General features: G+C 36.8%; 2 protein-coding genes across 9 annotated transcripts in view; both read left to right on the forward strand.

Annotated features, from left to right (window-relative positions):
• The window catches only part of dennd3b (DENN/MADD domain containing 3b), a 29,418-nt gene extending 27,095 nt beyond the window's left edge, over positions 1-2,323 (forward strand). For all 5 annotated transcript variants that reach the window (XM_058747549.1, XM_058747550.1, XM_058747548.1 and 2 more), the window contains 2 exons: positions 356-493; positions 604-2,323. In XM_058747549.1, coding sequence (XP_058603532.1) covers positions 356-493; positions 604-807 — 342 coding nt within the window. In that variant the 3' untranslated portion in view covers positions 808-2,323. The remainder of the gene's footprint in view (positions 1-355; positions 494-603) is intronic.
• Positions 2,324-3,700: 1,377 nt separating this feature from the next.
• Positions 3,701-15,748, forward strand: part of ptk2ab (protein tyrosine kinase 2ab) — a 71,801-nt gene continuing 59,753 nt past the window's right edge. The window contains exons 1-2 of one of the 4 annotated variants that reach the window (XM_058745810.1): positions 3,702-3,937; positions 13,282-13,308. Coding sequence is in view for 1 of the 4 variants with exons in the window: in XM_058745809.1 (XP_058601792.1) it covers positions 5,314-5,350; positions 13,282-13,308 (64 nt within the window). In the remaining 3 variants the exon portion in view is untranslated. Of the gene's footprint in view, positions 3,938-5,223; positions 5,351-13,281; positions 13,309-14,308; positions 15,072-15,748 lie in introns of those variants that run through there. The other 3 variants (XM_058745809.1, XM_058745812.1, XM_058745813.1) reach the window with 3 other exon arrangements.

The raw sequence follows: 15,748 nt of genomic DNA on the forward strand, positions 1-15,748 counted from the left end.
AGCTGTAACCAAATATGACCCCTAAATATGATGATCCCCCTTCCTAAAATACATATACATAAAGTTCCATTCATATTGGATAAATGGGTCTTTATACATAAATACAAAAGGCATGTTTTAAATTATAAATCTTTATTTATCATTCTAATCTGTGAGTATTTATGGTATCTCTGTGAATGTGTTGCAATTTTATGTTGTTTTAGTGTGTAGTTTTTCTTTGCTGTTTGCACAAACATATTTGACACCCAGTCAGTCAGAGAGGTCAGCCATGCCACTAAATGGTGTGAATTGCATAAAATTATAATGTGCTCAGATATAATCAACAATCTCAAGCTCTTGTTATGTGTTTTTATAGAAAAGACAGATCTGGACAAGTTTCACAGACTCAGCAGAGCTTTGTGTATGGGACTCCAGTGACCCCATCAAACCACCTAAATGGGTCATACTCCCCAACTGCAGTTGGATCACCTGTATGATCAGAGTGAAAGATCAGGTAAGACGTGACCTTTTACATGACATTTCCATTGTTGTACCATATACATACACACACACACACACACAAACACACACACAAGACATGGTCTCCTCTTTCTCTTTCTTTAGGTCTGGATTGGTTGTAGTGGTGGGTCAGGCCTCAGTAAGGTTTTGGGGAAGATCTTTGTGTTGGACTCTGAGAGCCTGATGGTTGAGAAGGAGCTTGAGGCCCATGAAGACACTGTTCAAGCTCTCTTCTCAGCAGAGGACCGATACATACTCAGCGGCTCTGCAAAACGTGATGGCAAAATCGCCATCTGGAGAGTAGATTAAACAAGCTGACACAACTTGATTGTAAATTTTATCAGCTTTATAAACGGGTGCATCAGGATATGTGACATGCAAGTTGTTCCTTGGCAGTTTCAACTCAGGGGAAGAAATGTATACGCAGTTTCCCTTAAAAAGTGTCATGTAATCCCATTGGGCTTTGGTGAGAAGAGCTGTTTATACTGGTTTTGATTGGAGTTAGCCAATGATGGCACTATGAAAACCAACTAGACGAGTATCCTGAAGGTTGCAAATACTTATCATAAGGGAGTGAAACAACTACTACAAGGCTTTTTTCTACAAATAGTCCTATGTTAAGAATGCTAAGATCTCAATGGTCTCTGTGGAAATATATTTTTGCATTGCCTGAGTATAAGCAAAGCTTGTAGCTGTAAAATAAAAAAAGTTTATTATATATTTTGGAATTAATTTGAACGCTTTCAGTCCTTTGAACGCTGTTCTTATTCCAAGAAAGCTGAATATAGAATCGGGTGAGGTTTGTGGAGCTGCCATGTACACAATTTCCTGAAAAGCCCTGGATCAAAGGGAATTGAGGTCCAAACACCAGCACTGCCTGAGGATGGACTGCAGCCATAATGAGTAGATTGTGTAACAGAGTGCCAGTCCTTGTGGTGTCTCTGGAGTGGCATGTAAGATTGTATGAAACCCTGTTTGATAGACACTGCTGTCTCGGTTTTTGTTATTGTAGATCTGTATTTATTTTATACCTGAAATGTTTTGGGGGAATCTCACACAGACATGCCTGGGTTGTGTTAAATGTCTTTAAATTTAAATTTTTTTTTTTTAGATACATTATAGGCCTGGCTTAAATTGTGCTTGCATTTTAACAATATGTGACCCTGGACCACAAAACCAGTCTTTGGATATATTTGTAGCAATAGCCAATACATTGCATGGGTCAAAATTATCGATTTTTCTTTAATGCCGAAAATCATTAGGATATTAAGTAAAGATGTTGTAGAATTTTCCTTGTTCAAAATAAATAGCTCTGAAGAGGTTTTGAAGCCAGATAGACCTTTATTAACAAGTTAACAAAAGGCAGAGTGGTGTTCGAACATGTACATTTTCTACCGTAAATATATCAAAACTTAATTTTTGATTAGTAATATGCATTGCTAAGGACTTCATTTGGACAACTTTAAAGGCGATTTTCTCAATATTTTGATTTTTTTTTTTGCACCCTCAGATTCCAGATTTTCAAACAGTTGTATCTCGGCCAAATATTGTCCTATCATAACAAACCATACATCAATGGAAAGTTTATTTATTCTTTCAGATGATGTATAAATCTCCATTTAAAAAAATTGACCCTTTTGACTGGTTTTGTGCTCCAGGGTCACATATTTTATTGGCAGTTAAGCACGTTTTCCCTAAAATTCTTTTTACTGCATGCCAAAAATATCATTTCTGTAGTAATGTAATTACATCGTCATATCTGTTATACTGTTTTTGTGCTAAAATAAGAATAAATTCAGTACATCATCAGTAATGATGCCCTTGATTTTAATGTATTTTTTCCATTACAATAATGGGAATATGGGGGTACATTTGTATTTATTCATAAATAAGAAAAATGAAATAATATTTAATACACATTTCTTTTTTCTTTTTCTTTTAAATAAAATTAATTTTTCTTACAAATTATAATCTCTCACAAAATAAATCACTTTTGATTTTGAGGTATATATATATATGAACCAATAGGACAAAAATGTGCTTTACAGGTTTCATTAGATTCATTTCACTTTGTACCAGAATCTCCTCCTATAGATCAGCCTCTTTTTCCCCTTGAAAACACAGATTATTTAATGTCACGTCTTAAAATAGTAGTACTGATGTGGAGTCTGTGTTTGCCTTTAATATTCAAATAAATATGACTTAATAAACAAGGAGCTGTTCTGCATCAGCCCCTCTCGCTCTGGAGGTGTTTGCAGAAGGGGCCCTTGGCTGGATTTCTGCCGCCTATGCAGAGGACAGTGATTGGCTGATGTATAACATTCTGACCCTGGGGTCAGCCATCTAACTATCAGACGTCATTGGAAGGAATTTTGGGGATGTGTCTGGAAGACAAAGCCAGCACACATCCATCCTGTCCCTAACTCCCTGGAGTGTGTCTGTAGGCGTGTAGCATATATCAGCGCTTTCAGAGCTGCTGTGCGTGGCATACGAATGAATTTGTATAATTGAGAAGCAAAATAACAGACTAGTGATTCTTGGAACTTATTAGTTTTGATGTCAAAGAAACATTTTGTGAGCACGTTCTTGGATAAAGTTGACAAGTACATCATGGTGTCATACTGATGTAGTCAAGGGGGTGTGATGCAATAAGGTATTTTCTTCCCTGTTGGTGGCAACATTTCCAAATGAATCACAATCAACACCACATTCAGTCCCCTGTACCAGTAAATATGCCTAGCTTATTTTTTATCCCGACATTAAATTATCGTCACTTAATATTTTTATGAATGCTGGGCAGCCTGAGGTCGAGTCAGCCATATTGGAGCGAGCAATTCAGATCTGCAGCAGCCAGCGTTGGAAAGTACGATTCATTCAGTAAATCGGTTCGCTTGACCCGTCGCTTCAATGAATCGATTCACTGATTCTTTTGAGTCATCATTCCAAAGAGTTCCCAGGAGTCCACGTTTTTTTTTTTGGAAGGAACACACATTGAAATAACTTATATCGCTATCTCTTATCAAGTTAAATGTGTTTGTTATATTTAGATTTATAAGTCTAGCTATAAATGTTAAGGATGTGTTCGCTTCGCTGGAATCAAGGCCACGAGGGTTTTTTTTCACAGATAAATATTCCTGCCTGTCACATTTGTGCCGTATAGTTATCATGCCATTCACATACGCTTTGCGAATCGGTTCTACAGAATGATTCAGAAGAATCGTTTCAACAATGATTCATTCGCGAATCGGTCATCACTAGCAGCAGCGAGAGTGAGAGCAAGAGGGAGGATTCCGGCTTCAGATCCACTACAGACCCCACGGAGCCTGGACGGACCCACAAACAGCGCTAGCACGGGATACAAACCAAAGCCAAACACTGCGGATTACAGGGTGTTTGTCAAGAAGGCGCGTTTTTGAAGACATCCAATGAAAAGAATACGGTAAATATTGCCCCTTGTCAAGAATGCATATTTTATATTTGCTATAATAATTGCAATAACTGTGTTAGCTTGGTAGCATAGCGTGAGGGGCTCGTATTTGCAGTTGGACCCGGAGAGTGGGCTTTCACGGGCCAGCCTGACATGTTGTGTTGCGTTAGATTGTGAATGCGAGGCGTGTTATTGTATTGCAGCGTGCTTAGGATTCCCGTATCATTATGAAATTGCTGATAAAAGTCAGTTGTGCACCGTTTTGCAGGACTAATGCTCCTGGCAATGCGAAAGAGACCATACCCAGTCATTTCAAGCCATTCCTAATGTTTTCTTCCTCACGGAAAAAGCGTCGTGTCACATTTAACACCAATCTGCATGTTTAATAACCCGGTATAAATATGTCTTGCTCGCTGCTGGATTGTTATTTTGAGTTAACGTTAAGTGTGTTGTGTCTAACGTATTGTTGTCAGACTGTTTCTGTTCACATGGTGAACTGAAAACAATAACAAAAGACAAACAATGCCAACAGTTTAGTAGTGAACAGGCACGATTTATTATAGCATAATTTGTATATGATGCTTTTTACCAGTATTGTGTGTCAAGTGCATGTATTTTCACTTAATGAAAACTAGTGCTGGCTATACAGGCGGTTTATTACAGTAGGCTAGTCACCTGCTTCAGGTGGTGTTTAATAATAATTGGGATGGTTGAAGTTTTTTCATTAATTGATTTGATTTCACAAAATGAAGAACACTCATACTGGAATACAAAAAAAATAACAAGTGAGCAAAATGTAAACAACCGTGTCACATTATTGATCTGTTATCAAGATTTAATTCTTTGTTCTGCTGCTTTTTTGCTGATTTGTGTTAGAAATTTCTGAATGAATCGTTCTTTTGAGGCGTTCTTTCTACTGAATCTGTTGAACTGCCTTCCACAACTTGACTGACTATATCACAAATCAGATTTTTTTTATAAACCCCCATACGAAACCGAGTTTGTTTTAAAACACAATTTTATAAAAACATGTCAAATCGAAATAACATAAATAACCTTGATGACGTAAAAAAACAAAAACAAAACAGTGACGTAAAACCAGCTGATTGGAACGAACTGTTCGAAAGAACCGATTCACGGAAATGAGTCATTCGTTGTGACTAGTGAGTGTTTTGCGGTTCACCTGCTTTTCATGGATGTTGACCAATCAGAGCAGCGTTATATGGTGGGCGGGGCTTCTCTAGGCGTGTGTGTGTGTGTGTGTGTGTGTGTGTGTGTGTGTGTGTGTGTGGCTTCAGGAACATCTGCAGGTATTCTGTAAGGTTACGTCATTAGCACAGGTAAAGAGCACTGAGGAAAGAGTCTGGGAAGGTACATGGAAATACACCATGCAGTTCTGGAGTTTTCTAAGCTGTGCCAGTGCAGGTACGTGAGTCTTTGTTATAGTGCTGACATTAATCACGGGCCATTGTGTAATGGTAATCATTCATTATTTAGAAGCTGCTTCAAGACAGGAAGAGAGTTTCTGACAGGCATTTTAGGGTTGGAGAGCTCATGTCACATGTATAAAATCCCATCCAGGTGAAGTATCTCATTTGAAAACATTACGTTGTGTACTCTCATATGAGATCATCTATAAAACAGTAGGGCCACCTAAAGCCATATTTCATATTTCCATTGCAAATGTGATCGGAAGAACTCCAGGAGGCTTGGCTTGGTGCAGAGCTGCGCTTGAGGCTATGTATTTATATGGTGGTGTATTTTCAGTCAGCCTTAAAAATCTGTCCTTAAACACTAAATAAAAGAGCTGTGTTTGAGTGAATAGCCATTTTAAATGTAATTTCTTAATGTATATGACCATGCAGCGTTTTATAGAATGTTTTGTTTTGTTTTTTGTTGTTTAGGTTTAGGAAATGATATTATGATTGTGTCTTTAGCTCGTCGTGCTCTTTTATGTGGTGTTTTGATGTTGTTTATCTGGTGAAGTTTATTAGATTTTGTTTTTAAATGTTGTTCGCCATATGTAGGTTATGTGTAAAGCATTGCAACATTTGTTTAGGACAAATTCCTGTGTATTTGACAAGTCTCAACATAGCTTTGGTCCGCTGCAGGTATTGGAATGATCTTCCATGCAGGCAGGCACAGCAAATGTTGCTTATATGTTAAACAGCATTGATGTACGTTGTTGAAAACTATACTGTTGATGATCTGAGAGCTTAGTAACCTTACAACCAGCTCGCATTGAAGAATAAAGACGCCATTAAAGGGAGATAACAGGTTCATAACAAATTTAGCTCAGGTGACAACATTTGTTGATTACTACAAAAATGATTTTGATCCTTTTGTTTTGTTTTTAAAGTGCAAAAACAAGGCTACATTGAGGCACTTACAATGGAAGTGAATGTGGCCAATTTCTGGAGGTTTTAAAGCAGATTATGTATTATTTAAGTTGTAGGGTGTTTAAATAATAATTTGAATAGTCATTTTAGGGTGTTGTTGTGATGTCATGGCAATAAATTTGTAAAATTTAATGTAATTTCATAGAGAAAAGGTTAATAATCTGTTCCATGCATGTTTTTTACATCTCGTGGCTATAATGCTGTTTAACAAATTGGCCCCTTTCATTCTGTTGTATGGGCTACACAGAAACCTATATTTTTGCCTTTTTAAAGAAAACAAGGGACAAGTGGAAATTAATTTTAATAAACATTAAGCCACAAATGCTGTTGAGTGAGTTTTTTTGTACTGAACCTGGAGCAGTTATTGTAGTGTTGGGTAGTAATATTTTTTTTAAAGAATTTTATTTTATAGCTTTCAACAAAATTGTTTTCAACATTGATAATAATATGTTTTTTGAGAGATCAGATCAGCACATCAGAATGATTTCTGAAGAATCTTGTGACACTGAAGACTGGAGTAATGGCTGCTGAAAATTCATATACCATCACAGGAATAATTACATTTTTTCTTTTTTTATTAAAGTCTTCAGAAAACAGGATGTTACTGTTTTTTTTTTTTTATCAAATAAATCCAGCATTAAAAGACTTGCAAAACATTAAAAAATCTTGACCTTAAGCTTTTGATGGTAGTGTAGTCATAGAATAGTTGTTTATTCGGTAACTTAACTAGCTATTTACCACCTATACTTTATCCAACATTGTAGATGTCTATTTATACAGTCCTTTGATTTGATAGTGTTGAATCATATGTATTGTTCATCTCTATTGTATCGCCTTTACTAAAATCTGAAACTTTGTTCCATTGTTAGTCTTGTAATCTGATATTAATAGACGAGTGTTGACTGTGATGGCTTATGTAGATGAATGTTTTGCCTGTATGGGTGAATATTTGTATGTTACCATGACTCTGTCAAGAATTGCATTAAGAAAATTTGGAAGAAGATCCAGTTTCTCCTACCTGAAGGGCAGTCCAACCAGAGCACTGGAATAGTCAGGTGTATATTATTAAGCCTGGACATGATGAGTGGAATGTGGATTCATTCAGCTCAACCAGGCCTCAGGGTCTGTCTCTTCTGGGCTATTCATTAGAGGAATTATCCTGGACCGATTTTAGGTTGTAGTGTGACATGGTGACATTTTTCCTTGTTATTATTACTATTGATTGGCAGAGGCCTGTGCTCCTAACTGCTTTAGAACAGCTGAGGGTTTCATTCTGTTATAGTACAGAGTGACAGGGGTCAACACATATAGCAGCGATGAGACACTGCTGTCTGACTGGTTTCTTTTTAATAGTGATTTTTACTTTTTGGGAGATACCGTTCTTACAGATATCACATCATCCAAGGTAGCACCGGAGCAGTGTTATTTTTAATATTATAATTGATGTACTATCGTTTTAAGTAATATTTTAAATTAGATTTTATTTTTATATTTTGTTTTCACTTTAATATTAGTTATAGGATTATAGGATGTCATTTTTGTTTATTTTTATAGGCCTATCTATATTTTTATTTATTAGTTTTAGTTTACTTTTTATAGTTTTAGATAAACTTTAAGTTTATAGTAAAAAAGTAGAAATGAGAATTGTTGACTTGGCAACAATTCATTAATTAATTTTATTTATTTATTTTTCAGTTATTTATTTTTTTCACGTATGGTTCTATAGTTTAGTTAACGATAATAACCCTGCACTTTTTTGAGTCCAAACAATCAAATTAATACAGATAAAACATCTTCAAAGTATCGGCTTTTTGTTTTTCCACAGAAGAAAGAAAGTCATACAGGTTTGGAACAAAATGAGGGTGAATAAAATGATGGCAGAACTATCATTTTTTTGAGTGAACTGTCCCTTGAAGTCACCAACTGTAAAGCTGTGTCATCTTGCATTGATTTAATGTCCTCTTACCCGAATCTGCACCTTAAAACTGGTCTCAGTTCAGCATCTGTCAGTCAGCAGCACTGTGATTAGTCTTTATGGCAGTGTCTCAGGCTCAGTGTGTGACTGCTGAGAGGAGAGATAAGAGGTTAAGAAACGGACGAATTTGTGCGCTGTAAGCAGAGGGGGGCTTTGAGAAGGGTTTGAACTGATGGATGTCTTTTGTAGATGCTGTCGGGAGGGGTCAATCCTCTCTTCTCTGTCTCTCACTCTTACTCCTCCTTCTCCCCTGTGGGTTACAAGCCCTCCTCTGCTCTTCCCTGAGTGAAACACACACATCTGTCTCTGTTGTGCGTTGTTTTTTTTACTCTACTTGCTTTCAAGAAAACAGAAAGGATGCAGGATAAACATTCTGACTGACAACCAATAAATGGTGTGGTAGATATAAAAATGTACTAAAAAATTGTCTAAATAAGTTACAACTAAAATAAATAGTTTTAAGTGCTACACTCTATTACCCAATTTGGGTAATTTGGCAACCCAGCGCTGGGTAAATATTGGACAGAACACATGCTGGGTTATTTTGACCCAGCTGGTTGGGTTAAATGTTTTTACCCAACAGCAGCAATAATTAAAAGATGAACTTTTATTATTAATAAAGAACACATGGACAAAATACAAGACAAATTGAATTTTTTTGGATGAATGCAGCATAGTTTACACTGTTACATACATTTAAACATGTTTAACAAGCATTTTAGACATAAAAATGTAACATTTAAAAGTAGCATATTAATTGAAGTGTATTCAACCATTCTTTGTAATTGGTTTTTATTGAAATAGTGCTAATTCTTTTGCCGGTGTGTCACCGAAATGGGCTGCTGTTTGCGGGGGAACTGCAAACTTTAGACCTCGGCCTCACGTTTCACTCTGAAAGATGCCGTGACTTACTCCATAAACAAACAGTACTGAGATTAGAGAACATATTTCAACATCAAATAAAAACTAATGTTATGCAACCCAAAAGGCATTTCCATCATGCGAAATGACTGCTGCTGACGCATATGACTGACATCTCGACCTTATGTTGCGTTGCGTAAAATAATTCAATTTACAGAAATCTCGAATATCAGATGATAACTGATTTGATGCTGATATACTGTCCCTCAAAAATCATGTAGATAGATCATCCAGCGCAACTCTTCCTGTTTGCTTTCATCCTGAATGGCAAGTACTGGAAAAGATTTCGTTGAGGATGTTAACATTTAGAAAGATATTTTCCAAACGAGCATAACATTTAGCAAGTTTCTAATCTTAGTTTTCACTTTATTTCCTAGATTTATTCTTTGTATAAAATGCTTTGGGTGTTACAATAACTTGGCACCAGCGTTTCATAATCGCAACTGATGTTCTCAGAAAACTTGTGCAAGATCATTTGGCTGTTATTCAATAAGCAATAAAGGCATCGTTAAATACTTGAGTGTCATTCTTCTTTAGCCTGCGTAGTTTTACTTTAAAGATTTTAGTTTTATTGTTGGAAAATCCTGTAAAAACCCGATTCTGATGGTAGTTAGTTGCATAGTTCCTAGTTGGTCCAAGCTGGTCATTAATGGTCCTCCTTAGATGGTCCAATTTGGATTAGCCTAGATGTTTGGTAGGGCTGAAGGGGGGTCTGGTAGACCACCTTGTTCCATCAACAAACCAGCTGCTAAAACCCATTTAAGATGGTTTGAAATGTTTTTTTCCTCACACAGCACAGAATGTTTTGTCTTATGTTTATTTACTGAGGCATTTCTGTCCTGTTGAAAACATTGCCATAGGGTGACTGGCAGTTTTTGGAATTGTACACTGTCTCGGGTTGGTGTGATGAATCAATCAGGAGATTATGAGAACGATAACATCGCAGCCTCTTCTCCTGCTCTCACATTGACAAATACTTGCCAGTCTTACCGTCAGGCCTGGAGCTACAGCACAGCCTATCACAATAGCTCGCTGCTTGTGCTCATTTGTGACATTTTAGCGATCTTCTCTGTTCTCGATGAAGGATGGCTTCAGTGTTTGTTTCTCAGAACTGTCTGTTCTTCACAATTACTGTCTGTTTTTCTTCTATTTTCTCAGTTGTGCTGTGTGTGAGGTTTAGGTAGATTGCCAGTTTGATAGCTGCCTGTGTTTATGAGATTTCACTGGTGTTAACTCTACAGCTGAACATAGTTCATAGAGTGAATCTTGGTAGCTGGCAGAGAAAAATAATCCAGACTTAGTGGTTTTATAAGTTTTGTAGAATACTGCAATGACCTTTAAATTAAATGCAGTCTTATTTATTCCACCATTTTGCTGCAATCCATCACAGAATTACAAAGTCTGGCCAGCTTTTGTTTGTACACCTTTTCAGCAGAATGCAGTGTGAGATTCTAATGCTTCGAATAGCTGAAATCCACTGCGTTCCAGTTAGAGCGCAGTCATATTCAGCATCTACAATGAAAAGATTATCCAGTGTTCCCTGTTTAATAAGACAGACTTTTCAGCAGTTCTGATTGTCGCTCAGCCTCTGGCTGACCTGCTGATAGAGTCTGAGTAAGCATAGGGCTCAAGAATGATCTCATTCTGAGCTTTTTGCATAGCACTGTCCTTTCTGTGTGCCATAGTTTCATGATAATGGTCTCTGGATATTAGGGCTGCAACAACGAATCGATTAAATCGATAAAAATCGATTACTAAAAGCGTTGGCAACGAATTTCATAATCGATTCGTTGTGTCGCGCGACGCGGAGACGTTTGATTATTAAAAAAAAAAAAACTTTAGTTGAGCGCGGAGCGGAGTGAACACACTCGGTCTCTCTCGCGCACGGATGCTAGCAGAGTTTGGCGCCTCATAAATAAAAAACAAAAAGTAAAAAAAAAACAAAAAAAAAAACGAGCGGAGGTAGAGAAATCCGTGAGACCCAAGTCATCCAAGGTGTGGGAGCAGGGGCGGCGTTTGCGTATGGCAGAGTATGGCAGTTGCCATACCCTAGCCCAGTCAGGTGCTGTGAAAAATTATCCAAACTTGAGTCGCTTATAATTCGTTTTATTATTTTAAATCAGAGAGTTTTAAAAATAGTAAACCAATGATAAGCATTAAAATAACTCGTCAGTAAAACTTCGTAACGCCATTGGATCATCGAGCTCTCAGCGAGACCTCGTAACTTCACCCGCCTCCGTTCAGATTGACGCGCGCACAGCCTGGAGAAGATGAGATCTCTGCTTTTTCGCAATGCAAGGGTGAATAAATAATTGGTGTTTGAATAGTACAGCGTTTTCTTTACTCAAACACTATGTCAGTAAAGGATAATGTTTTTGTGTGTTTGAAGAGTGGAGAAGAATTAGTTATTTGCTGTCTATATCGTTTTAAATATCCTGTGCATTATGTGCATAAGCGCTTAATTTGAGATTTTGGCCAAGTGTATTAAACAACAAGAAAAAACTAAGCGCCCATATAGCTACAATCAAAGTTATATAACCTGTAAAAGTTGATGAAAGCATAATGCACTTAATGCACTTATGCACTGCATAACAGTTACAGCCGTTCTAACGACAGACAAAACACTCCATCTCCGTCATTCTCTGGTCAAAAACATTATTAACTCCATTTGAGCTTGATTTTCATATAATGTTAAATGCAAGCTGCCTGATACAATACCAACGCTAACGACGCAGTGTTGTTAAATTATTTAATTTTTTGCACCCCAAAAAGTCTATATATTTGGCAGATGTAAAGCATACATGTGTATGTTTTTTGTGTTAGTCCATTTTTATTTTATTTTATTATTATTATAACAGCTCAGGGATGTTCAAGGAGCAACATGTTTGTGCACTTTCTAAAGATTTTAGTTCTGTTTTTGAATAAAGGGTTGGAAATGAATGCTTTTTTTTTTTTTTTTAAATCCGATTCATCGATTAATCGAAAAAATAATCGACAGATTAATCGATTATTAAAATAATCGTTAGTTGCAGCCCTACTGGATATAATTCTATTCTGTTGTGTTGTGTTCTGCTCTATTCTGTTCTACACTATTCCAGACACAAACATTTAGTTCAGGTTTATTTTCTAATAATTCCTGGACAGAATAGTATTCTATTCTATTCTATTCTATTCTATTCCAGGCACAAATTCTTTTCATGTATATTAAATAGCTAGTCTTTTCAATTCCAGACACAAAATGATTTTGTTTAGTTTTAAGTTATTGACCCCTTCACAAAATTCTATTCTATTGTAAACAATAACAATTCATGTTCAGTTTTATGTTAATATAATCCCTGTACAGAATTGTATTCTATTCTATTCTATTACAGACACAAAAATTATTTTTTGCTAATGAAATTTGGACTCTATTCTATTCTAAAACAAAAAATAACTCCTGAGATTACTTTGAGTGCAATTTTGTTTTCATTTTGTTTTGTTTTTGTGTTTCGTGTGACATATTTACTATTTTAGTAAGGAAGACAAATTTAGTTACATCATAGTCATGAACCATGATTTGCTGCTGGCTAGTTAAGAGTAGTTTCACAAGCATATATATAATCTCAAAACAAAGACATGGACTAAAAGCCACATTTCTTAAGAAAGCTCTTTTAGGGAGGAAAGGCTATGAACTGGATAGTTTAGAACTTTTTTGGCGCAGTTTAGGTTAAGTTGGGTCTGTATTTTAGTTCTGGTATTTCTAGTTAGTCTTGCATCAAGTTTAGTATCTTGTTTACCTGTAATTTTGTGTGTGTGTGTGTTCTGTGTCAGTGGTTATTTCACATGCGTTTAGTACTAAATGCCCATAAACATCTAATCTTTTCTATTGATTTTATTGTAGTTGAATGTGTAGAATACCAGAGTAGTTGACAGCTAGAGGGCCCTCTAAACACACACTGGTACACATGCACACACAAACAGCACTTTAACATACCAGTTTCAATTCTTTTGTAGAATCAAGATCATTTTTAAAACTATATAAACTCTAACATGATTCTGTTTTTTTGTTTGTTTTTTTGCAGATATTTCAAGGATATCATATTATGCAGGTAAGACAACCTCCTATACTCTCTCTCTTTCTCTCTGAAAATGGATTTCAAATTGACCGGGAAAACGTCAACCTAACCTTAATCCACCATTTACTGAATATGAATTGGGTAGAGCATGTTCTCCTGTATAAAGCAGATCAGTACACTCTGTTCCAAAGCCTGTCAGCTGCCTTTGGGCTGCCCATATGACAATGGAGCTGAATTTTAATTCCTCCCATAACCAGCTTTTCTCATTTGATGTATTATTCATTTATGTAAAAATGCCTTTTAATGCTGTAAGAGTGTGATTTTGGGTTATAGCTGTAATATTAGGTCTTTTTTTTATTTTTTTTTTCAATTTAGTGGTGCTGATGGAATGTTGTTCCCATCTAGATGTGTAGTTTAGTGGTGCATCCTCAATTCATTCATCGTTTTCTGAGGAACTGCAACATTGTCCAATCACATTCAAGATGCCCAACCAATCAGCTGATGTTTCATATATTTAACCTTGATTTTTTTTTTTCCATAGTCAAGGGCATTACTGTTGGAGGGAAGGAGGGCATTTTTAGACAGTAGGGTTCCTGTGTGTCTGTGTGGCATCTATGGAGACCATTATTAAGCACAAAATGAGGCCTATTAGCTGATATTTGAGAATGCGGTTAGTATAGCAGGAAGTGACCGGTTTGCCCTCCCTATAGGGAACGAATGCTTGGAATGGTAATGAATATCTCTGGCAAACATGGCAAGGTGAAACTGTTAAATAACAGCAAATCATTTTGTGTGTTATGCTTTGCAACCAGAAGTAAGTTATGACTCAGATTATCAGCACAAAATATTGCACAAATCTGTTGGGATTGAAAACTGTGAGAACAGTTCTTAATGTATTAAGTTTCTTGACATTTGTATTGCGTATCACTGTACTTAACAAAAAAAAAAAAAAGGAGAAAAGAAGAAAAAAAGACATTAATTGAATTACAGGTGCTGGTCATATAATTAGAATATCATAAAAAAATTGATTTATTTCACTAATTCCATTCAAAAACTGAAACTTGTATATTATATTCATTCATTACACACAGACTGATATATTTCAAATGTTTATTTCTTTTAATTTTGATGATTAGAGCTTACAGCTTATGAAAGTCAAAAATCAGTATCTCAAAATATTAGAATATTACTTAAGACCAATACAAAGAAAGGATTTTTAGAAATCTTGGCCAACTGAAAAGTATGAACACGAAAAGTATGAGCATGTACAGCACTCAATACTTAGTTGGGGCTCCTTTTGCCTGAATTACTGCAGCAATGCGGCGTGGCATGGAGTCGATCAGTCTGTGGCACTGCTCAGGTGTTATGAGAGCCCAGGTTGCTCTGATAGTGGCCTTCAGCTCTTCTGCATTGTTGGGTCTGGCATATCGCATCTTCCTCTTCACAATACCCCATTGACCGGCGAGTTTGCTGGCCAATTAAGAACAGGGATACCATGGTCCTTAAACCAGATACTGGTTGCTTTGGCACTGTGTGCAGGTGCCAAGTCCTGTTGGAAAATGAAATCTGCATCTCCATAAAGTTGGTCAGCAGAAGGAAGCATGAAGTGCTCTAAAACTTCCTGGTATACGGCTGCGTTGACCTTGGACCTCAGAAAACACAGTGGACCAACACCAGCAGATGACATGGCACCCCAAACCATCACTGACTGTGGAAACTTTACACTCGACCTCAAGCAACGTGGATTGTGTGCCTCTCCTCTCTTCCTCCAGACTCTGGGACCCTGATTTCCAAAGGTAATGCAAAATTTACTTTCATCAGAGAACATAACTTTGGACCACTCAGCAGCAGTCCAGTCCTTTTTGTCTTTAGCCCAGACGAGACGCTTCTGACGCTGTCTGTTGTTCAAGAGTGGCTTGACACAAGGAATGCGACAGCTGAAACCCATGTCTTGCATACGTCTGTGCGTAGTGGTTCTTGAAGCACTGACTCCAGCTGCAGTCCACTCTTTGTGAATCTCCCCCACATTTTTGAATGGGTTTTGTTTCACAATCCTCTCCATGGTGCGGTTATCCCTATTGCTTTTACACTTCTTTCTACCACATATTTTCCTTCCCTTCGCCTCTCTATTAATGTGCTTGGACACAAAGCTCTGTGAACAGCCAGCCTCTTTTGAAATGACCTTTTGTGTCTTGCCCTCCTTGTGCAACGTGTCAATGGTCGTCTTTTGGACAACTGTCAAGTCAGCAGTCTTCCCCATGATTGTGTAGCCTACAGAACTAGACTGAGAGACCATTTAAAGGCCTTTGCAGGTGTTTTGAGTTAATTAGCTGATTAGAGTGTGGCACCAGGTGTCTTCAATATTGAACCTTTTCACAATATTCTAATTTTCTGAGATACTGAATTTGGGATTTTCCTTAGTTGTCAGTTATAATCATCAAAATTAAAAGAAATAAACATTTGAAATATATCA

Source organism: Onychostoma macrolepis, chromosome 16, assembly GCF_012432095.1.
Source record: "Onychostoma macrolepis isolate SWU-2019 chromosome 16, ASM1243209v1, whole genome shotgun sequence".
Lineage (NCBI taxonomy): Eukaryota > Metazoa > Chordata > Actinopteri > Cypriniformes > Cyprinidae > Onychostoma > Onychostoma macrolepis.